General features: G+C 34.9%; 1 protein-coding gene across 2 annotated transcripts; it reads left to right on the forward strand.

The window, feature by feature from the left end:
* The first annotated feature begins 5,105 nt into the window (after positions 1–5,105).
* On the forward strand, positions 5,106–24,325 carry LOC147076746 (uncharacterized). 2 transcript variants are annotated; one of them, XM_085940434.1, is made up of 4 exons: positions 5,106–5,337; positions 7,797–7,917; positions 19,072–19,365; positions 20,620–24,325. In XM_085940434.1, exons 2-4 carry the CDS (start codon positions 7,831–7,833, stop codon positions 23,479–23,481), a joined length of 3,243 nt encoding a protein of 1,080 aa, XP_085796560.1. In that variant the 5' UTR covers positions 5,106–5,337; positions 7,797–7,830; the 3' UTR covers positions 23,482–24,325. The 2 variants fall into 2 exon arrangements, with proteins under 2 accessions (XP_085796560.1, XP_085796559.1); XM_085940433.1 differs by having other exon boundaries at positions 5,106–5,232.
* Positions 24,326–25,877: the final 1,552 nt, after the last annotated feature.

Here is a 25,877-nt window from a genome sequence, read left to right on the forward strand (position 1 = left end):
CTACGCAGAGGGAGCGTACCAAAAACGGGTAGGCCAAGTCTTCTGCGCAATGAGCCAGGCATCAGTAAGCAGATGCATAGGAAACGTGTCCGATGCTATAATAGCAGTGCTTAGTAATACTTACATACAGTCGCCATACAGCGCTGACAGTCTTTAGTGTTGTGTTGATACCCTCTGATCAATTTATACAATATTACAATGTACATGTCATGTAACTAGAGTAACTGCGCATAGACACAACAAGTAAATTACCTACTCAATAAGAATTTAACGGGAATATTATTTTGTGTCGGTAAAAATATTTTTTAATTTCAGACTTCAAGAAAGGGCAGGTTTCCCGAAAATCATTGGGTGCATTAACTGCACCCATGTGCGAATATACCCGTCATACTTGGAGACTTTCAAAAATGAGCGCAGAAAATTTTCTGTAAATGTGAAATTCGTAATAAATATCATAACATGACATTTATTTTTATGCAGGTATCTGACATGTCTGACATGGACATTCTGGCAGTGAGTGCCAGATTTCCTTTGAGTGTTTATGACCAATTCATATTTAGTGGATCGTTGGTAAAAACTGAAATGAAACATCTACAGAACGACAAGAATTGGGAATTTTGTTTTATTAGGGAAGTATGTTAAACTTTACTTTACTATGGCAGTACCAGTAACAAATATTTTTGTTTGGTTTATATTCATCCGTATTTTGTACAGGTACTTCAAAGGAATCAAAATTTTGCATAGGTATGAATATGATATTTAATGAAACAGTTTTTTAATTATTTAAATCCTGATTTCTAATATTTTTACAACTTTCAGTCGAAAACATATTCAAATTAACAGACTGTGTATATTGAAATCATTCTAGTGCCACCATAGGCCAGCCAGACTCACTACACGGCTGCCCGCTGTTTGACCAGGGATGTGATTGAGTGTTTTTGGATAATGGACCACACCAGATCGCATAGCTACAGCAACAAGTGCAAGACCAACCGTGGCTATACATACAGTATACATGTATATATTAAATATAATTTATGTATATTTATTTATGGCTTATACACTGAAACAAAATATGTCACTTAACTGTACTTGAATTTTTTGCAGGATCATTCAATAAAAAATACTTGGTTTAGGTTAAGAAAGTTTTAATAATCATTTTTGCACAGAATACAAGAAAAATATTTATATAATTATTAGAATTACAATGAGCTTTAAAAGTAACACGATATTGTAATAAAATGGACAAATATGAAAAAAAATAACAATAAATTGTATATAGATAGGTGACAGGGTTCAGATGATTCTGGCAGTGCAGGCGACTCATTTAGGTGTCAGTATTGTTACTTTCAAATGACAATAACACCGTTCCAATGTGATTCGGTCGTGCCAGAAGACTCTGTCCTTCCTCTATTTAGTAACCGGGCGTTTTACAACTTTAAATGAAAATTAAGTGGGTATATAGATAGTATATTTTTTCTAGTATAATATTATTTAATTAGGTGACTTTTTATTTCTTTATTACTTGAAATGGTGTTTATATGGTAGATGGATTATAATGGTTTTGAAATATAGTTATTTTTGTTAATGAGTCATTTACCTTGACAGCTGTTTCGGCACATAAACTCATTTTCGGAACATTCAACAATAATTTGTGATTATAAAAGAGCTACAGGTCACGTAGCAAATTAAATACGCTTAGTTAAATAATAAATACATACCAAATATTTTACAAAATACACCACATACATCCATCGAATATGGTATATAAAATACAGATTCAAGTATCAAATAATTCTTGGATAAATAGATGTTTATGTAAGTATATGTTTTTTTAAATACTTACATGATACTGTGTTGTATAACATTTAAATTTATATTTTTGATTTTGATTTACATACTTAAATGTACCTACATAAATTTGTAATGTACAGTAGGTACTTAATTACATTTTTAACATTAGGAAATTACCATTATTCGATTCTATCCACCCGCCATGTCTATAATCACCCCAACGCTGGATAGAAAGAGACATCACACAAAATTGGCTGTTTGATAATAAATGGTAGTTGAAAAATATTTTAGAGTATGATTATGTCCATAGAAACAGGTTTTAAGTCATTCATATTTGTCCGAATAATGTGTAGCAGAAAAATAGAAATTTTAAAAAGGGTCTATTCAGTATTCACCCCATTCTACGGCAAACATTTTTCTTAATAAAAATAGGTACATCAATAGAGGAATCATAAAATGGACCTTGGCCCTCGCCCACGCCTTATTCATCCTTGTATATTATATTATCACACTTAATGTTTTGGAAAATTCATTAACATTGTGCACAAATGCCACTTTTTTGATTGACACTTCACTTAGTTGATCTCTTTGTTCACGTGAAGTACAATAAAAGTATGTAGCAGCGAAGAACTAGAGACCGAAAATAGTAGAAGGAGCTAGAAGAGGCTTTCATCTAGCAGTGGAATGACCCCGACTGATGTTGATGATGAAATATTATTTTATTCCTGTTAATGCCGGGGATTTCATTTTTAATTTCTTCTGGTGCTTTGTACCTACGTTGAAAGGTTGAAGATCTTTGCTAAAATTAAATTCATCACAAAGCATTAGTATATCTCCAACATCATTCAGGTAGGTATCCATGATGATAATATAATATTATGTACTTAGAGGAGGTACCTGACCTTTATATTTACATGCACATAAAATTATTAATCTTATTGCCTAATGCAGACCAAGATATACCTACCTACATAATATTACATGAACAGAAGTTTAAGAACATCTCAATTAAGTTTAAAATGTTTGTAGGTAGGTATACAAATTAATGTGAAACAGAAAACATTGGTTATGTTAGGTAGGTACATGGAACATGTAGATATTATCTTGGTTCGCGGTCGGCACTGGGCAAAACCAGTTTATTAGCTCAATATACCTATACATAATGAAGGAAATATATACCTAGTAGGTATATAGGTACATAATATCGTTTTTGTGATTGAGGTCTCTTGAGATCAAAAAACAAACAACCTAGGTACCTATGTCCTACTGTAAATAACCCGATAGTAAGTAGTATGTAAGGTTTTTGGTCTAAAACCTTACAAAATACCACAATGACGACATGGAGTACCTACTTATCTACCTATATGTATATTATATCTTTAGCTACAATAGAAATGCTATGCTGCATAATGTTAGATGCAAAAAAATAATCTTAAAGACTACCTATCTAACCTAAAAAAATATTATCAACGAATATAAAATGGGTATTTACGTGACCGATACCGAATATGATTGAAGTAGGTATTGTAAATGATACCTAATTATAACATTATTGATATGACTGCTCGTAAGTCGAAACCAAAACGTCAAACGATCGCAATAAGTTAGAACTGTCAGTGCCCTAACAATCAAAGTTATAAAGTTTCTGTTATTAAAGGCTGTGCATGACGCAAATTAATAATATGTATTTTTTAAATATCGGGACCTTAGATTAAAGTTATTTATTTATAATAGCGTATTCATCCTGTCAAAAAACTTTACATACTTTGGTTAGACAAAGATAAAAGATATTATTATGACGACCTTCATACCATTTTCAACAATTTCCCTGCCAATTTCATCCCATATCTTATCTTTCTTTCTCATGTTTTGTAGTCACTGTCAGAGAAATTATAAAGGATTGGATATTTCCGGACCAACTCGATCAGCTGCTCAATGTCTTCGCCATTTTGATTTTACTAATTCCCTTGGCGAAATTGTCCGCCGCGAATAAATTCGCTGTCGACAGAGTTCCCGAAAATCGCAGCGAATATTCGCTGCAAATTCGCACTCAAGACGCAAGGCGGTCGCGCAAGCGTGCTCTGTCCCGTAAGCCAATACGAGCTTGATTGGCGAATAATTCGCTGCGAATATTCGCCGCGAATATTCGCTTTGGTTTGGGGGAGGCTTTATGCTAGATCTTGCGAAAACTGATAAAAAAAGACATTTAATGCAACATTCAAAGGACAATTGCCGTCAATATCTTATTTAATTGTTTTCATTTGTAACGGTGCTTGATAAATATTATCAGTTGCCAATTCTGACTTATTTGAATGTGTGAGATATCCTAACCTGTGGTAAGATATTGCGCCTGTCTAAAATTGTGATCAAGACGTTACCTGGCGCACTGATGAGCCACAATAATTATATTTTATAATACTGAAGATATCAAATGTGAACCATAGAAAAGTGAACAAATAAATTAAAATGGAATATTATATTAAATAAAGACAATTAAAATGGTGTATTGTGCAGTGTTTAATTGTTATGAAAACAATAAAAAACAAAAAAAAGATACTAAAGGATTAGACTCAGTAAAGTTCTTTCGGTTTCCTCAAGACAAAAATTTTGCACAAATATGGGAAGGTAAATGCGGTAGAAAAGATAAATTCAATATAAAAAACAGTCGGATTTGCTCTAAACATTTTTTAAGTAAACATTTCGCCGATAGTTTAAGACATCAGCTTTTAAATTATTCCCCACCACACAGTAAGAAGCTAAAGGACGACGCAATTCCCACAGAACATCTACCAGATAATCAAGAACTACCATCTTCAACAAAAAATAAAGTCGATTTGTAAGTTTTTCAGAAATCCATAAATATTTTATGTTTCTCGTGTCCGGATATCACAGTTCATCTTCAATGTTGTGTGAGAAACAGATGGCCGTATAACATTAAGATCAAATTCATACTTAAAAACACTTAATTTAATAAGTAGGTAGATAATAAAAACAGCAAATATTTTTTTGTTGATCTCAATGCTATACCGCTATCTCTTTCCATAGCACAGTTTACGATGAACTGTGCTACAATTGTTTAAATATGCTAATTCTAAGAAAAGAAAAAATATTGTAAACACTTACACCTACCAGTAGGATTATACATATTTCTAATATTATATAATATGAACGTTTCTATCTATATGATAAATATTGTACCGCGTGTATTTATGTATTACTATCATAATACACTAAATAATTTTCGTGTGTCCACACCAGTGTTGTCAATGTTGTCATATTAATATCATTTTTTATACAAAGGTGGCAACACTGGTCTCCACGTGACGTAATGCGCAGTAGATGTCAAAAAAATTGACACAATATCTTACCACACTAATTATTATTTTTATTCCATAAATACCTATTATTACCGGTTACCCTAACCTCCAATTTATTTATGTACTGTTGTTTTTCGATATTATTTTAATATCACTGTTATTTTCGTTTGTTTTATTCTACTGTTTTGTTTTTTAGCTAGTATTTTACCTACCTATTCAATATTATGTAAGTTTTATTGCTTGGCTGTAAATATTGTAACCTAAATGTCACAACAAAGATTTGTTATTTTTGTCAGGTACACGAAATATTAGCGGGAAAATTTCATGTTAGGGCAAAATGTGTTACCGTCAATTATCACGGCATAATATGCCATAATATTATATTACATGGTATGTAGCATGTCATATAAATTATGAATGATTCTTTTTGATGAAACCACTATCAAATTACTATTTACCTTCTGAATAAAAATATTAATAGAGAGAGAATATTGTCAGGCCAAATGTGGCTGCTTCTTCTTCTTCTTGGTCATTCCCTTATGGCTGATAATCGTGGCCACCTTTGAATTTGTCATCTTTGAGCCACCAAGACTTTCCGTCCTCAATCCTCTGCTTCTCTCAGGACAGAGTGAATGCTGCCTCCAGTAAGCTCCTTCACTTGGTTGTTCTCTTTCTCTGCTTCGCCTTCCCTGGAGGCCACCCAAAACCATCAGTCTCTCCAGGTTATCCGGTCCACGCTGAACAATATGTCCAAGAAACTGCACAATGCATGTCAGGCATATTGTCGAGAGCTTGTTCCTTTATCTGCAGTCTCTGGATGATTGACTAGTTCGTCTTGTTCTCTGTTGAAGAAATACGAATTTTATTGTTGTTTTAAAATTAAATTTTTGCCTTGTATAGATTTGTACAACTTGAAGATCGATCACTGCCACATGTTCTTATCATATAATGCAGTGTTATGGAACGGCAGGATCATTTTTATATTTAAAGCTAATTAATATAATAATATTAAGCAGATTACATTTTAGACAACTTGTTACAGTATGGCAGTGGTTTCCAAACTTTATGTTACTACGCCTCCCTTTTAAAAAAATCTTATCTTGGCGTCTCCCCCCCCTTTATTTCATTATTCATCATTATAAATATTATCATATATAAAAAATTATCATTTAATTATATCAATCATTATATAGGTATCACATCAAATTGCAAACGGATAACCACATATTTAAAATATTTAACAGCCTCGAAACATAGCAATTTTTTTTATATTAGTAAAATAACATGAAAAGTGCATTAGCAAACTAACCACGAACTCAGAAAATAGATTTTTGTTTGCTTCAATGTATCTGGCGCACAAATCATTTAAAAGTGGCAACATGACGAACTTATTTTTTTTAGTCATTTTGATTTCCAAAGCTCCAATATTTTATGAATGCCTTCATTTCGTCTTCTTAAATCAGTTTCTCATTGTCGTTCCTAAACAAATTTGCCTCAAATTTCAACATTATGATTTAACCCTTTTATTTAATTTTTTCACGAGATAGCCAGCAGGCTTCACAATATACCTACTATAGAAGTGAGGTATTATAAAATTAGTCTCCATATTTTCAGATAGGTTTGCAAACAACCTTTTATAGGATTGTTTTATGTAGTTTATATCTAGCGGCCGTTTTATAAAATAAGCATTTACAAACTGCAAACCTGTGGCTACATTAATTGTGTGAAACTTCTCGCGCCTCCCAGTTTGGAAATCACTGCAGTATGGTTTGATACAGTGAATGCAGTCAATGCATCTTTCTCTAAGGTTGGATTTACACTGAATAAAGAATTGTAAAGTTATTTTGATTAAGAATTTGAATTATAAAATAAACATTGACATTCTCAGACAACAATATCTGTTGGAGGGGAGTTTGAACAGTGACGTCCCGTGGGGTTAGGCAGATTGAGCGTCACTTGGGGGCGGCAGTTACTCGAAGGGCGGCAAATCGAGGAAAATCTTTTGGTATATCGCTCATGAGAAAGCAATATCTCGTATGCCACATGACACTTTTTGTGGATGAGATGTAAAAATATCTATATTCTCTATGATTCCATCAAATTTATCGCGTATTCTTAGTATTCTACTATTAATCTTAATAGTGATGTACAAAAAATGAAGAATTTTTATGCCTTGATAGTGACTAGAAAGAGTTTTCTTCATCTCGTGTTTTGTGTCATACGAGGTATTGTTTCTCATGAGCGATATATATAAATAGCTACCTAAACTGAGTACTAAATAACGAAAATATCTTTCATTCAAAAAAATCAACTCACTGGTTTGAAACAAAATGCATTAATTAACATAAAACGTTTAACAGGGCTGTATTTTTTTTGTCGGGTTTGTGATGTCTAGTTTACTTCCGTTTCCCTTCGACGTCCTTGGTGACCAGAAACGACACGAACACGGATGATAAAAAATATTTTATACAAAAATGGGGCAGCATTATGGCGCTGCCCAGGGGCGGCATTTTGTCTAGGGACGTCACTGATTTGAAACAATAAGCAATAAATCAAATTGTTATCAAATGCATTGCCAGGCATTCATTGTACTGCTTATTAACATTTGATAAGAATATAAGCTCAGATTGCAGGGCTATAACAACAGTCCATATTTTCATTGCTTAATACTTTAATGTTTCGCAGATCGAGGAAAATTAGCGGTGCGTCATCAGACGGAATGGAAAATAACGAGTGGAGCGACGACGAGTTGGATATTTCGCAGAGCGCGTCATCATCTGCCGACTTGAGTGATGATTCAGAACCGGTGAGTTGAACAGCTACGTACATGATGATAGTATAACAATTCAGTTATAAATATGTCATTGTGATGAGGATTGTTTCTCAAGACACACAACTCACACAATGACGATCCGTCCCGTTTTTTATGTTGTCATCCTGCGTCACAGAGTGTAAATACGTTAGCATAGACCGGCGATCGTGAACCTTTTATGCTCACATGCCAAAATATTCGTAATATTAAGTAACCTGCCAATGGCTGATATTGGGGGTAAACCTTATGGCCACCCAATCATATTTATTGGTGACAAACCATTTAAACTGAATACTTATTCATATTATGACCGTCCGGCAGACTCAAACGCAATATTGTAAGTGTGATGAAGAATAGCCAATACAAAAACACTCTCAGTAATCTGCCGCTTGATTATCCGACAACTACTATAATCTGCCGTTATGTTTACTAGTTGAAAGCCCAAAATCAAGCCCTATAATTCACCGGTATTCGATTGTCAAATTCAGTAGTCCGCCGCGTACAAGTATACAACGCAGACGAGACGGGGTTTATTTTAGAAACTTCTCCTTCGTAAAACATACGTTCATCGTGAAGAAAGTAATGTACCAAGGAGAAAAGTGTCCAAGGACCGCATCACAATTATGCCGTGCTCCAATGCAACCGGGACACATAAAATGAAGCTTTTGGTCATAGGGAGAGCCAGGAATCGTAAGCCATTCAAGAATATCTGCCTCACTGAACAACTGGTTATGTCAAGTGATTCACTGTTTAATATTTAGTTAATAAACCCAGTTTATAAATATATATAATTTAGTAAATACTTGATTTTGATTATAAATAAAACCGTAATTGGCTACCTACGAATTTCTCAAAAAAACTTATTTTTACGAAATACCTGTTTTAATTTTTACCATATTTTGTATGTATGCACTATAATCCGCCGCTTTTACTAATTCGACACTTGCCTGGTTTTTGGGGTGGCGGATTACTGAGAGAGTACGTTATAAATGCAAATATATTTCATAGAATTGATTTCAAGTATGATTGTCTCGCGTGGCAGCAAAATTATCACGTGTGCCACATAGGTTTGCCACCGCTGGCATAAACCGTCATATATGTCAAAGGGTCCATGGCAGCAAACACCTTGGTTATTTTATGTGACACTCATTCCTCGTCTGTCACATCTATGTCAAAATGTATCATATGTATTTCATTTCAAACGCCACCTTGACAATGGAAACGGGTACACGGTAATAATTGAGCCGTTGCCCGGAATAACGTTGTATCCAACAATATTCTTGTTTTGAGAAAAATGGAAAAAACTAAATCAGTTATGTTTTTTTACATTTTATATTTGAAATACAATAAACAAACAATTATTAAGAGTTTTAAAATATAAAGTGTGAAGAAAGACAATTAAATTTGAATTTATTACAAAAAAATATAGTGAATTAATGGAATAATGTTGTATAATATGAAAATTTCACATACAACATTATTCCACAAAATGCTTTTTATTTATTCTACTTCACTCAATAGTGCCTTATAGAAAGCAGCGTGCTCATCTAGCATGAATTCACACATATCATTGAGGTCTTTGAGCTTAGCAGCCTTGATTGGCAGCGGATTGGAGTACATTGGAGTGAGTTCCAAGCTCCCTAACTGCATGAAATTTCTCCGTACGTTAGCCAATCTTCCCCGTCCTCCACGAAGAGGTGGTAGAAGACTGTATGATGTCCATGATTCCAGTTCATTGTGGGAGGTTCGAGCTCTGATTGTCGTGGGATCATCAGCAGAGAGCTGAAGCCAAATGGCACCAGTGATCTTCATTTTTGTTGGTCTCTGCATTGCATTTTCAACATCTGTGAAATTTTTAAAGTCAATGCGATCCATATTCTGTATATGAAATGGGTTGTTTGGACGGCTTTCTTTAATAACCTGATTCCACTGATCCGGCACCATTACCTTCGAAACCCGTTTCCTTTGCTCTATTAAAGCAAATTCACGGTCACAAAGCATAAGTCAATCGGTGAGTGATTATCATAATTAGCACTATCTTCGTCTGCTCTCTGAATACGGCGTCCGACATTCAATTTCTCGATACATGAGACGAGATAATGACTCTGTCCATTATGATTTAGCAACCTGAATGCTGATTGTATTTCTGTCTTAATGTTAAAATCGAGAACACATCCGCGATTCAAACATTTTTCGGCACAAACGCGACCCTGCGAAAAATAGAAAGAAACGATTAAAAAATTTGAAAAGGTATTATATTAAGTAACAATATAAAGAGTAATATAATGCAAGCATTATTATCAAATAACAATATGGATAAATCATTTGAATACAATCGATTAACGTTCGACGAGGAATAATATGTCGAACATAGTAATTTTATTCGTGACATCAATAGAACTGTCAAATCGTATACAACATTATTCCACAAACCTGTTTCGGTGGCTCAATTGCAGGTTTAATAATATTTTTTCTGGATAAATATTCTTTTCCTGCATCCTTCAACTTCTTGGCTTTATTATCTCTCCAGTTTAAAACATTGGATGTCCGTTTTCTTCCTTTATTTACATGAATTAAGCCACGCTCCGTGATATTGACGGACGGCGACGCCATTTTGACAACTGCATAGACAACGTTCTTCCATAAACCAATAACTTTAAAATGCTGCCACAAGCTTAAATATTGTTTCCCGACCATAATACTTACCTTAAAAGATGCATAATAACATACCCAACATTATTCCATCAATAACTCAACATTGACAGTTTTGTTGGATACAACATTATTCCGGGCAACGGCTCAATTATTATATAAACAGTAAAGAAATGAATAAAACTGATGAAAGAATTCGTATAATCGTGGTGGAGTGGACGGATGAAACCATTATTGTGGGACTGCACACAATCCGAGTATAAAAACTGAGTAAAAACAAATGAAGCTTGGGTCAAACTAGTTTAAGATTTGGGACTTGATAGCACGTCATACTCGGTGGATGATATGATACGAAAATGGCAGAGTTTGCGTTGCTGCGGTAGCTGTCACCGTTACTTAAAATTTAGTAAGTATCGCAGTGATTTTTATTTAATTTGTTCATAAATAGAGTAGGTACATAATATATTCTTCTTTAACCATGCCCGCCCAATTGGAGCGTATGCACACCATACGGCGCCTCGAGTAACCCATGTCGCTCGCCAGTCTCATCATTTCATCAATCCGTAGCTCCGCCGTATCACTCTGTAGATAGTATTGAAGGCTGCACAAACGCTAGAATCCGGTTGGCTTGAACAGGCAAGTCAGGTTGAAATTCTCTTCAGGCGTCCGCGCCACGTGGGTCATTTTGCTGTCTTATTACTAGTCAAACTGTTGCATAATTTTAGATGGACGAGTATTTTTTGACTATTATTTATTATGGCTTGGTTTCGCAGGGTTTAATTAAATTTTAAAAACTAACCAACACCATTTGTAAATTGTAGTCTTATTTCAATGAAAACAGATATGTATGACTGACAACGTTTAATGTGGATTATTTATGGTGGGGATCTCCACAGTCTACCCCCACCCTTCGCCACTGGTGTGTAAGTACCTAACACAGTTAGATAGGGTGGATAAATTGGGGTGAAACGCATCATCAGCGACAAAGACATAAGGAACATTAATATTTCTACCAACAAGAGGTGAGGCTCTTGAATGTAACTTAAAATTCCACTAGCTCGATAAACTCCACCATCAGAAATTCTGCCATTTCCAACATCGGAAGCTATGATAAATATATAATGTGCATCAACAATCGCCAATATCCACTATTCTTGGCGGCTTGAATAACAACATGTTTGCCGTCTATAGCACCCTAGCACTGGGAAAGTTCCATAATCAAAATAATTATTAGTCACGATTCAACCAACAACCTATTTATTATAATTTCTATTTTTAGGACAATGCTTCCACAACGAGAAACGAATTAGACGACACATTGTCCGTAACAAATGAAGAACAAGGTGAAGGATCGTCCTCAGTTACGGAACTAGAAGACGAAAGGGCATGTAATATAAGACAAGCAAACAAAAAACGTAGAAAGAGGACACTGGACGATCGTGATGCTTTATTAATGCAAAAAGCCGCACGCACACTCTTTCAGGACGATGATGAGCATGATATTTTCGGCCATTATGTTGCATCACAAATTAGAACGACGAAATATGAATATTTACAGAAAAAAATGAAAAGAAAAATTTTGCAAGTAATTTTGGAGATAAACAAAGAGGAAGAGGAAATTTTACGAGCCACAATGTGTTCCTCTCCATCCATAACATCGACGAACCAATCAAGCGGCTCCCACACTTATGTGCAGCACCCAACGGATCATGATATTCTTCAATAGTACACTACATAGGAAATGAAACTGACAGCTGCACTAAACCTACCGACATATAATCGTTTTCTAAAACATCCACATTGTTTTGGGTATTCTGAATAAATAACCAAGACTAGAGTACGAATCACCTAGAATTGTAAAAATATTTCTATGAATAAAATATGTCAAAGTATACAATATGTTTTTATTATTTTTAATAATATGTAATATTCCGTCACTGCATATTCAATAATATCTTATGTGACATTTGACACATTCTGATATTTGCATTGGACAAAACACACATTGAAGTACAGTCAAACTTGGTTATTACGAGGAAGATGGGACAGACTGAATTTGCTCATTATAATCGTTACTCGTTATATCAGAGAATAAGTATTTTTAAATGAGCGGTCACATAACACAGTCAAAACCATCGTAAAAATCCCCAAAACAAGCATGGCATTCATAAATTACAAAAGAAGTTGTTTATTGTAATGAACACTGGTAGGCACCTACTGACTTCACAAACCTTAGATTTTTTACTTATTTCAACCATATGTGAGGATACTTTTTCAATATTGTCGGCGAAAACACCAATTAGATAGGTACTTAGACACTTAACTAGTGTCATAAACGTAATCCGATCCCGGTGGCATACTGTCCGGTCGGATTTTATTGCTTAGGGTCGAAATATTTTTAAACGATCGACACATTAACAGTTTTAAGAAAATTTTTGACCATATTTTAGCTCGGTATAACCGATGAGTAGCTCGTTATAAAAGTGAATGAATGCATGGAGAAAATCATAAACTAAAATGTCAACGAATGTTTCCTCGTTACATCCGAGATCTCGCTATATCCGTGATCGTAATAACTGTGTTCGACTGTATGTAATATTCCGTCACTGCATATTCAATATATCTTATGCAACATTTGACACGTTCTGATATTCGCATTGGACCAAACACACATTGAAGTGAATATTTTATCAATAAATATTGATAAACGTGGGTGTTTTTAGTTCAAAACAATGACTCCAATGCTCACGTAAATGTAGGTACTGTAGTGATTTGTCAAAATCATAGACAATGAGAAATAAATCCGATGTGCACGACAGAACACGACAAAACAGAACAGTGACAAAACAATTTAGCCAGGGGAAAAATGAAACATTAATTTTTGTGGAATCTATTTAGGTAAAGTTAGGTTAGGTTAGGTCATTATTTCGTTGCACCTAGTCACCCAATCATTTTGAACGTATATTGATAAAGATGAGATATCCTAAGCTTACCGGCAAAGTCCCGTTTATTTGAGGCTTTCTAGCGATTAGGAATGCAGAAGTTAGGTATATAATTTGATTTATTAATGCGTATTGAAAATCTGTGCTATTAAATATCTATCAACATAATACAGATAGGACAATTTCAATATTAAATTTATATTTTTCCTGAAAGGTCACAGTTTTATTTATCGTTGTTCTGTTTTGTCATGGAACCGGTTTTAGAAAGAGACTGTCGTCGATAATCGGCTAACTTCGAGATTGTAGCGTGTTGTCTCTGTCACACGGCTTGTCTCGCACGTTGTGTGGGACGGGCATCAGAGATATGTACATATCAGACAGGTCGGCGACAAGGAAAAGTTACGGTTATGTAAAAACAAAGTAGAACTCCAAATTTAAGTCGCGAGTAAAACACCGTTCACAAGCGCATGCAAACGGTGACTAAATGAACATTACATCTTATTTGCACCAGCAGCCATGCAGCGTGACAAAAATTAAAGTGCGAACGATCGTAAGTCGAGAACTCACTGTACCTTAACCTTTTCTGTGCCTCACGATATTACTATGGCCGTATCTGACAGGCTGCATATTTTTAACGACACGTTGAATGTAGAGTGAAGTGTTTACTAAAATCGCTGTAATGTCGATACGATGTGGCTTAGTATTTCAAAATTATTCAATCAGATGTCAGTGTGTGTTTAATTTTTTAGATTATGCAAATCAATCAACAGTGGCTAGTAATTGGGGTTTAAAGTCGGACGAAATTTCGAAACTCGATCACAGCCTCATAGAGCGAGATTACTCGCTGAAGGCATAATGCCGGTTAATTTTTGTATTTACTTAATTATTTATTTATCAGAAAAGAGTATTATAGTCTTAATGGCCAATGCACCATAATTCATAATAGAATAGAATACAAAATCACCAATAGTTATAAAATGAATAAAAAGATTTAATTACAAAGTACAAAACTTAAATCAATTAGATACTAGGTTCGTTCCATTGAAACTGAATCGAATAATTACAAGATAAAAGGAACTTTTTATGTACAACGTTTTTAAATTTTCTGTTGAATCATATAAACTTGACTTGACTAGCTTAAACGATCAAAAAAATTTGTACTTGATAGAAATTATACTGAAATGTCATTTTGACATTCATATTGATTTCCATAGTAACACATGTATATATTAATAATTTAGTTGCTAGGACTCCAGACCCTAGCAACCAATAATGGTGTCGAAATAACTTTTCATACAAAACAGAATTAACTGAAAATGAATTGAATTCTACTTAAGGGGGAAAATGCTCGTCGAAGGTCAAAATTGAGTTTTTATTGTATTTTCAAACCATGATCCTGGTCACTCCTTAAACGTTGTAGATAATCTATTTATATAATTTTGAAGCCTTCTTATCCTTTATAGTTATTTTAAACATTTGATGACTGCATAAAGTATTTTTGTTACATAAAATAGTATTCTTTTAAACCTCTCGCTCTAATGTTTTAGAATATAGTCATATTTCGGTACATAACTGTGCAGTGGTGTTCAGATTTTTAACATTTATTATTTTTTAAACGCATTTATAAAACCATTAGTATAATTTATTACGAGATAATTTTTGTAAAATATTCACGATAAAAAATTATATTGATAATCTCTGTGATCCCAAATTTGACAAGAATTAGGCATTTTATTATTCAAAAAATCGGCAAGATTAACACATTTGAAGATGATTCTAAAGATACTTATTATAAGCTATGTCTTTGACCATTCAAGTGTGATAAACATCTTATGAATAATGATTGCTTTATAATAATTATTGACCTAAGAATAAGGTAGTGTTTTTTTGAAATACGCCATTTCTTTTGTCAGTCCCTAGTGGTTAAGCTACAACATACGGCCGTAGCCATAAATTGACAAACTATAATTAAAGTTAGGAGTAAAATTATGTTAACGCGCGTGTTTGAACATGTACCTAACCGAATTTTTTTTTATTTTTTTTTAAACGGTACATGTTCAAACACGCGCGTCAATATCATTTTACTCCCTACTTCAATTATAGTTTGTCAATTTATGGCTACGGCCATATGTTGTAGCTTAACCACTGGGGAATGACAAAAGAAATGGCGTATTTCAAAAAAATACTACTTTATTCTTAGGTCAATAATTATTATAAAGCAATCATTATTCATAAGATGTTTATCACACTTGAATGGTCAAAGACATAGCTTATAATAAGTATCTTTAGAATCATCTTCAAATGTGTTAATCTTGCCGATTTTTTGAATAATAAAATGCCTAATTCTTGTCAAATTTGGGATCACAGAGATTATCAATATAATTTTTTATCGTGAATATTTTACAAAAATTATCTCGTAATAAATTATACTAATGGTTTTATAAATGCGTTTAAAAAATAATAAATGTTAAAAATCTGAACACCACTGCACAGTTATGTACCGAAATATGACTATATTCTAAAACATTAGAGCGAGAGGTTTAAAAGAATACTATTTTATGTAACAAAAATACTTTATGCAGTCATCAAATGTTTAAAATAACTATAAAGGATAATAAGGCTTCAAAATTATATAAATAGATTATCTACAACGTTTAAGGAGTGTCCAGGGTCATGGTTTGAAAATACAATAAAAACTCAATTTTGACCTACGACGAGCACGTGGGCCGTTAAAGATGGCTAAAACGCTAAAAGTATTAAAAAAATACATTGGCATCGTGTTCTGATATATTCTAAATGTTTCAAATGTCTAGCTAGTCGGGAAGTTAGTTAAAAATCGATTGCAAGATTTGTACCGGACAAAGAACCACTGGACAAATAAGAATACGAGCTAAGAAAAACGTTGTAATAAATCAAACGGACAGTTGGATCCGTTGGATTTCGGACCATTTGGCAGAATTTCCACGGGAACGTGATTTGTGACAACTAATTAGTGTTGCCAGTACAGTGAAACCCTGATTCTACGGTTTTCAAGGGACACTAAAGAAATAAATGATAAATGCGGGATATATAATATTTTTTAAAAAAAAAAACGCGTTTCTCCTGGATGTTTTTGACGTCTTGAATTATTTTTAGTTTCTCAGCTAGAGTTCTAGTTTTCTTCATGGGGGGCATTTTAGTTGCGACTTATAAAAATTCGTGATACGAGATGCGAGGCAAGCCTGACCCCCAACCAAATGGGGGCAAATAAAGCAACTTAACTGATACGTCTGTATGTATGTATCATAAACAATTCTACGAAAGCGAAATGAAAAATATTCAACAGAAACGGTCAATCGGGATAATATTTGTGACGGGACCATAATATTTAGACGATAGATCGAGGAGAACGATAAATCGGGGAACGGTTAATGCGGGATTATTTAACATTGTTCTTATGGGTGTTTGGCGGGCCTTTCAAAAATGAACGATCCGTGTGGGAAAACAATTTATGGGAGAACGGTAGATTGGGGTTCCACTGTACTTAAAACTAATTCAATAACTTGTTTGTCTCTAAAACAGCAAAGCATTTATTGAAATGTCAACTTATTATGAAATTCTAACCTCTTATAGCTCGTCATCTACAATAACACAGATTTAAGTAACTGTCGTATTCATTTATTTTAAATGTACAAAATATAAATAATGCTTCATGAATAGGTAGCCAATTAGTTTATTTATAAGATTTATAGGTTTTTAAAAATAATTACTTTTGACCAAAGCTTTTCATAATCGCCCACTTGTTTGGTTGTTTTCACGTCGAGAATATGATATTGTGACTTGCGACAATCGAACATAAATTGATAAAATTCATTAGATACCGAATATAAAACCTGATCATTCCGGGTTGATTTAACACAGTTTGTAATTTAGAATCTCCGTTACAAAATATAAATAAAATGAAAATAAATTGTTGATCTGACATGATAATATCGTCACTGTTCTGGCAGAAGACACTAATTCGAAAAAAATACATATTGAGTTAGTTATACCAAAATGTTCCTTATTTCAAACTTTACCATCTGGAAACCTTCTTAATAAATAAACAGTCTTTATTTTAAAGTCATCCTTTTTACGATTACTTAATAAACTCACATGATAGACCATTTCAAACATTTTAACAACTTCAAAGTCAAATTACTCCAAACTAGTATTCTCCAGTTAGTGTGTTCTGCCAGAACAGAGACGATATAGGTAATGATATTAAATCGAACTCTGCATAGAAAATATGGCTGGAATTTTGGGATAATAAGACCAAAAGCGGTTTCTTGTTCGCTTATGGTTACTGAAGCGTCAATTACATTCAGCTACTTTACGAGCTGTTTGCTGGCGAATTTACAATCTGCCTGTAAAGTCGCCCAGTGTAATCATCGAACAAGCTAACAAGCAGATTGTAAACATTCTACCGAGAAAAGTTGAAAGCCGGTCAACTTTACATGCTACATGCCGGCGTGTGGGCGTACTGCGTCTGCAGTAGCAACCTCCCGGTAAAAAAACGAACTACGTTCTGTCGAAATAGTTGCTGGCTTGTGGCTTCTCAGCGAATGGAAAGTTTTGTGTGTCATCATCATAATCGCAATAGCTGATTCGCCAACAAACAGCTCGTAAAGTAGCTCGATGTAATTGACGCCTTATGAATAATAGGTATTGATTTTTAAGGCGATACATCAGTGAAATGGCAATTAATTTTCAACTATAGGCGCAACGAAATTTTGGACTCGCTACCATTCAGAGAGAAAACGGAAGACGTCAATTTGTTTCGTGATGGCGACAGGGGTATTAATTCTTAAATCGTGTAAAGATGACTAAAAACGTTACCCATTTACTTTAAAAAGAAAATATGTCAATGAATATATTATTATTGTTACTGATAGAACAATAAACAGAACATTAAATGGACACATGTTGGATTTATATGATAAATTATATTTCGTTTGGCATGCGTCATTTGCACCCGCGACCCGCAATCCACGCATCGCCTAGCCACGATCTTTTTAGACCGTGCCTCAACTGATGTATAGCCTTAAGCTATAATATATCTAATTCAAGTGAACTCATATGGTGTAAATGTCTAAAATATTAATATGAACATCTCACGATATATAAATACCGAATAATGCTTACCATCAAAATTTTTCTTAATCCTAAAAATGCAATATGTCGAGAAAATGACAGATACGGAATATAATAAAAAAAGACTAATTTTTCGGTTAGGTCCTGTCTGGGCCATCATCATTTTGACAGATCGTCTATGGATCGTCAGAAGTGGTTTGACGTTTCATTCCAAACCATTTCTGGCGGTCTGAGAATGGTTTGATTTTCAATGGAACAGTAAGCCAAATGTCAAATCTCAAATCGTTTCCTGTTTACTTTCTACCCATACAATTTGTACTTATATTCTCTATGGTTCGGTTTGATTGTTTTGATTCAGTTTAAATGGAAAGAACCTAATAGTTTCACTTCTGTCACGCACACGCAACTTTTTTGAACTGACGTATTTTCTTTCTATTTACAGGATGATGCAATGTTGATCACAGTTGCACCAGACTTACAAATGAAAGAGGAATCACGCGACGACGAGAATAACGACAGTTTGAATAAAAACGACCACATCACTCTGCCCGATCGAATACCATCAAGTGGTCCGGATAATGGCGTCTCCGAGCCTATTCTGACCAAAACGGAACACAAGGAATCCCCTTACGTGCATGTGACAGTTAGAGAGTTTTTCAACACCCATAACACGTACAGAATAGACGATTCCAATTATAAAGCGAATTGTTTGCCGTATGTAAAACTGAATAGGATGGTGAGTTACTGATTTATGTTATACTGTAAAACTGCAAAATTAACACATGTGAATGTTAATAGCTAAAGAATTTGAGATATGCTAGGGGTTGAAATCTGATCCAGTGGCCATCGAGATATGGTTTTCCCATTATATATTGGTTATGGACGTCTGAACAGCGATCTGTGGAACTACAGACTCCTCGCACTTTCAGGTGTCAATATATGTCCCCGACCCCTGCTATGGTCTCTAAAACTGCATCTTCTTCTTGGTCGTACACTCATGGCTGAGGAATGTGACCACTTTTTAATTTTGCCATCCTTTGAGCGATCAAGACTTCCCATCCTTCTCAATCTTCCGCTTCTCTCAGGGCCGAATGAATGGTGCCCCCAGTCGGCTCTTTCACTTGGTCACTCCAGCGCGCAGATGCTCTTCCTCTGCTTCGCCTTCACTGGAGGCCACCCAAAACTAACAGTCTCTCCAGGTTGTCCGGTCCGTGCCGGACAATATGTCCAAAAAACTGCAGAATTCGTCTCAGACATATTGTCGTGAGCCGTTCATTTATCTGATGATTGCCTGGTTCGTCCTTGTTCATACAGCACTAGAAAATTGTAGACAAGATATATGATGATTCTAATATAGTAGCATTGACACTATACAGGGTATGCGCATCTATTTTATACACAAGGCTGCTATCGGCGGCTATCGAGGGTAGTTAGTTTATCATATCATTCTGTATTGAGGCGGTTAATTGTTACGATACGTTAACCATCTGAACTGTCATAACATGCTATGTTTTTACAGCACCTCTCTTGGCTGTGTTAACTTTTAGAGTGAGACAGTTATGAAAGTTTAGACAGCTAACTTATTACAATTATAATACCTCAATACATAAATATGATGAACTCCTCTCGATAGCCGCGGATAGCAGCCTTGTGTATAGAATAGATGTGATGAGACCCAATGACAATAGTTTATTTAGCAGTGGCGAGGGGTGGAGGTAGGCTGTTAAGATCCGACATAAATAGTGCATCTTGTCAGCCAAACTAATTTGTTTTCATTGAACTAAGAATACAACTTGCAGATGGTGCTGGTTAGTTTTTAAAATTCAATTAAACCTTTCTCTAGAAACTCAGTATACGGTTGTTCTGAGCCTTCTTAAGTTGCCATGATTCGCTACCGTAAAGCAGCACCGTCAGCAAGCGTCTTCTAGGCGGTCTTTGATTTAGTTAGCTACTCAATTATGTTAAATTGACTGTACGTATTTTGTTATAGGTGCCGACCAGTTCGAAGTACGTAGTGGCCAAACGTCGGATTGAAGAATCGCATCGGAACGAACATTGTTACGCGCATTCACCGCGCGCCGTTAAGCTCTACGTTCCTGACACCCATTTGCTGGGAGATAATGCAAAACGTAAGCCGGGAAAAGTCGCGATCTTGAATGCCTCAAGTATCGCAAAGAGGAAAATAGATGAAGCAGATTTGAATCGTGTAATACGTGACCCATTAATTAATGAGTCAAATTCAATTGATTGTAATGAAAGTGATGGAACTTATATCGGGCGGAACAGAAGTATTGTACGCAGTGATAACATTGACTCAATAGATGATTTTAGCAGTAATGTGTCGGTCGATAGTGAAAGTAGTGCCGATACAATGTCGGATGATGATTATGATTTAGATAGAATGCAGTTAAAACTCAGTAGAATTTACGATGACAGTAACGGGGCGATTAACGTATTCTCGGAATGTCAGGCCAGATTCGACGGCAATCCGGAAAGTTCTGTAGAATCTTTTATTTGGGGCGTCGAAACATTTAAAAAGCTAAACAAGATCTCTGATAGGAATGCGAAGCGTAATTTACATGTGCTATTAACTGGTGAAGCTCTCACTTGGTGGAGATCCGTAAAGCTACCACTCTGGAGAGATGCGGTGGAATGTATCAGGAAGGTTTTTAAAGAAAAGGTCAAAACTGAAGACGTGTTCCGAAAGATTATGACGTGCGTACGCGGTAACGATGAAGCCGTCGAGTCGTTTGTCACACGCTTATTCGCGTTGTTTTCCGATATCGACTACAAAATAGATCCGCGTATGAAATTGGATATTATACATGCGTTACTGGATGAAAATATACGCAAGCATATACCTAGGAATCGTTTCAATACTAAACAGAAATTAATCGAATTCGCCCGTGAAATTGACGTGACTTTTAGTCTTAAAGGTTATATTGTTTCAGAGAAAAAGGAAGATATCGTGAAATATCCGCATCATAATGTCGTAAACGTCGTAAAGTGTAGTAAATGTCGAGCGGGGAAGTTAAGACTGAAAATGATGCAACAGAAGATGAACAACATGTCTGCAGTGTCAGACTGCATGAAGTGTTACGAGAGGGAATTATCCGAGAGGTACAAGATTAAATTGCCGTGTGAGTACTGTAGACGGTTCAGTCACAAGCTGAAATTACTTCAAGAGGAATATACTCTGAGCGTTAAGATGCTCGAAGGAAGGCCGTTTGATTTCGACGAAAGTACAACGGATTTACGCTGCACGCTGTGCTCCACATTGCACGAGAAGCTGATTCAGAAGTCGAAACTCTGTCTGCGTTGCATCAGGATTAATGTTGATGTCCACCGTGATGACTACGAAGAGACCGTTTCAAAAGTGAAAAAAAATCCTGTAGATATGACGTATAGTAAATATAAATGTAAACAATTACTCAACGGCGCTGACAGAGCCTATTCAGATAATTGTATTTTGGAGAAGGCTTTAGAATTGGCGGATATATCAAAATCTAGTAATTTGACTCCGAATAAATCAATTATTGCGACTGCTTCAAACAATTCATTGAAAAGGTTGAGTAAAGAAAATGTTGCTATACTAAAAAAATCAATTGGAACTGCAGCTAAAATTAATGAATCGCAAAAATCTGTGCCTAAAAATAATACCCCAGTAATGAGATATGTATTTAAAAATAAGATGCCAGGTAGAAGAAGAAGAAGAATTCATTCTACGTCAAAAATTAATGTTCTATCTGATAAGACTGATTCGAATGTTTCAAGTCGTTTAAATGGTTCAGATTCGCAAACAATGGTTAAGTTGAATAGATTGTTAAAGTCAGATGTGTTGGTGACGAAGAAAGTTTGTGTCAAACCGAATGAATCGGTGGTTAAAAATGATTCGGTATTGAAAAATAATAATGAATCTAAATTGAATATTATGGCGAAACTTGACAGATTGATTCAGTCGAATGATATAATAATGAAGAATGTCGTTGTTTATCCAAAAAAAGGGATGAAAAGCAGTAAATTAGCAAAGCCTGACGTTAAACTAAACGAATATGCACAGTTAAATGATACTATATCAGTTGTAAAGCTCAACAGGTCTCCCGAATTGTCGGAATCCGTAATAAAGAATGTTATCAAACCGAAGGATTTGGGTGAGGCTGTATCGAAAAATATAGTTCAATCGAAGAGACCTATTGATCCGAACGATTCACTGACTAAAAATAGTTTTGTAGGTAAAAGCTCAATTGAATCGAATGATTCGTTGACTGTTAAAATTGATGATTCAAACAAATTGAATAGTTCGCCGACAGCGAGACTTTTGAAATTGAAAAAAATTATCAGAGTACCGAAAAAAAATGTTTCAGACGTCGATTTGAATGAAACAAAATTGAATATTTCCGTGCCGATTAAAAAAGTCTTTTCAGACGAGCCGAAATCTGTGCAATCGAGTTTTATAAATATAACGATTAATGATTTATTTGACGTCACTGCAATGTTGGATCCGTTCGCAAAGAATAACTTTTTAAGTAGAAAACTGTTCGTTGCGTTGACGCACGCTAAGTGTAGATTTAATGTTGTGCCCGCCAAAGTGACTATACACAACGGCGACAGCGTGCCGAAGACTTTGCTGTCGACCGTTTTGCCGGTGAATATTGTCGGTCACTCGATGGACATGCCTTTCTGGTACATGGAAGGAGTCGACGATCAAACGCGGTTGGGGAAAGATTTCATCAATACGGCCGATATTATAGTCGATATTAATGGCGGGATGTGGCATTTTAAAAGTGAACCGTTGGAGAAATTTAAGTTGAAACATGAATGCCCACCGCCGACCAAATCAGGGTATATTTGAAGTTAATAATAAAACAAAATGGTAGAGTTACAGTGGTCGTTGAGTGAAAAATAACTGCAATAGCCCAGCTGTCCGTATTAACATGAATTTAAGTGAAACACTTATAATATATAACCATTAGACAAGACACCCAGCAGGATTCGCGTCCGTTTGCCCTATCCACTAAGCTATACTTGTCCTATCTAATTGCGAAGAAGTTAACTAATAGTTTTTGAAGTGCTTTCTAAATTGTGTTACTTATTGGCAATCGACTTTTGTATTTTAAATCGAAGAATTAAATTACCTTAATAATTACTAACCGGTATTAGAATCACTCCAAATTTTACTTATAATGTACACCCGATCCTCTTTTTGCACGAGGGATACGTTCCAAAGACTACCGTGCAAAACAAAACCGTGTAAAAAAAGATAAGGTGCCCATATAAAAATGGTAGATAGGTTCCATTACTCAAAATACGAAATTCTTGAACTCAAAAATAAATCGAATTTATTTATTATTTATACATAAAAATACACGTGCCCGTTTACTGCTGTTTTTCTCCGGCAAAAATAAATCGAATTTATTTATTATTTATACATAAAAATACACGTGCCCGTTTACTGCTGTTTTTCTCCGGCAAAAAATCACTCATCGCTGGAAATATTTAATGACGCTGACGCCTCTCTAATATCGAGCCCGAAGTGACTGACTAGTGGCGCTATGTATGTACGTATGTATGTCTGGGCGGCATCTGGTGACAACATATGTATGCACCAGTGGCGTGCGGTCCATTGCAACGCAATTTTTTGATTAATATGTATATACATACGTATTTTTATTCCTTTTAGTTTTTTTAAACCGTGTTAAAGCAAAAAAATCAGTGTAAATAAAAGATATTAAAAAATAATCGGTACTTTTTTAAACCGTGTTATTTCGGAACCGTGCAAAAAGAGGATCGGGTGTACTTGCACTATTGCTTATAATTAAATAAACTATTTTCTTTATTCAACGAATAATTCACAATATTTATACAATAGATGTAAGTAACTCTTTTCCTGTTGTAACATGTTTTCAAATTATGTATGTTCAATTAAAAGTTAGGGTAACAACAACCCAGTACGATCCGCAAATTGTATTCTTAGTTCAATGAAAACAAATAAATATGACTGACAAAGTTTAGTGTGCACTATTTATGTCAGATCTCCACAGCCTACCTCCACCCTTTGTCACTGACATGTTGTATAATATCTGTACCTCAGAGGCAGACGGATGCAAATCCAAATACCCAATTGTTCAGGAGAGCCAAAAAACAATTTTTATTTTAAACGAATACTCATAACTTCTAAGAAAATATACATAGAATGATCATTATTTTTTTTATTCTAATTCAATTAAAGTACTTCTGGAATATGTAAGAAAGGAATATATATAATACAATTTTATATCTAAAAAAAATAAAATAAAAAACGTAGTGTGGATTTGCATCCTTCTGCCTCTAAAGATATTTTGTTAATGTGGAATTGCATCTTATTTACCTAGCCAAAATAAAACAATTTATAAGTTAAAAAAATTTATAAGTATAAATATAACAAAGCAAAACACATTTTTTTTAAAAAAATTTTATTATGTCATCATCATCATCACCAGCCTGAATCTATTTACTGCTGGATGAAGGCTTCGCTAATCTCCAAGCTGATTCCACTTCTCTCGTTTCTGTGCGTTTCGTTGCCAAGTTTTTCCGCAGAACTTTATCATTTTATCGATCCAGCGGCCTCTAGGTCTACCTTGCGGATGTTTTTTACCTCTTGGATATACCACTGGATGACTAAATTTGTCCAACGATTATCCTTTCTTCGAGCCATGTTCCAGCCCATTTCCATTTGAGGTTTTTAGCAAACTCTATCACATCATTAATCCTTGTCTGTTCCCCTATCCACTCAATCTTTTTTTTGTCCTTTTGCGTTATGCCCAGCATGCATCTTTCCATACCACGTTGTGCTACTCTAAGCTTCTGGATCTCTCTTTTACTTAGGCTCAATGTTTCACACGCATGTGGTTACGGGAAGTACACACTGGTTGAACACTTTGCACTTTAGGCATTTTCGAAGAAATTATTCAGGCGGCCAAAAGCACTCCAGCCTAGCTTTACTCTGCAAACAATTTCATCAAATATACATCCATCTTTAGACACTTATTGTGCCAGATAGATGTAGTTTTTCACCTGTTCGAGCTGAATGCCATTGATGAAGATCTCTTTTTGGCCCACAAAGCAGTTTAACATGACTTTATTCTTTGATACATTTATTTTCAAGCCTACTTTGTTGCTTACTTCAGCGAGTTACTGCATTCTGCTTTGGAGGCCTTCTGAGTCTTGCAAACTACTATTTATTGTTATCGGCAAAGCGTAGATGACTCA

This window comes from Rhyacophila brunnea, unplaced genomic scaffold (assembly GCF_057557595.1).
Source record: "Rhyacophila brunnea isolate RB1 unplaced genomic scaffold, BYU_Rbru_1.0 scaffold_13, whole genome shotgun sequence".
NCBI classification, from domain to species: domain Eukaryota; kingdom Metazoa; phylum Arthropoda; class Insecta; order Trichoptera; family Rhyacophilidae; genus Rhyacophila; species Rhyacophila brunnea.

Bases quoted from the DNA above. Each gene is read 5' to 3' on its own strand.
- LOC147076746 (XM_085940434.1), top strand. From the start codon at position 7,831: ATGGAAAATAACGAGTGGAGCGACGACGAGTTGGATATTTCGCAGAGC. The intron at 7,918-19,071 runs GTGAGTTGAACA...TTCTATTTACAG, and splicing joins TGAGTGATGATTCAGAACCG to GATGATGCAATGTTGATCAC. The intron at 19,366-20,619 runs GTGAGTTACTGA...ATTTTGTTATAG, and splicing joins ATGTAAAACTGAATAGGATG to GTGCCGACCAGTTCGAAGTA.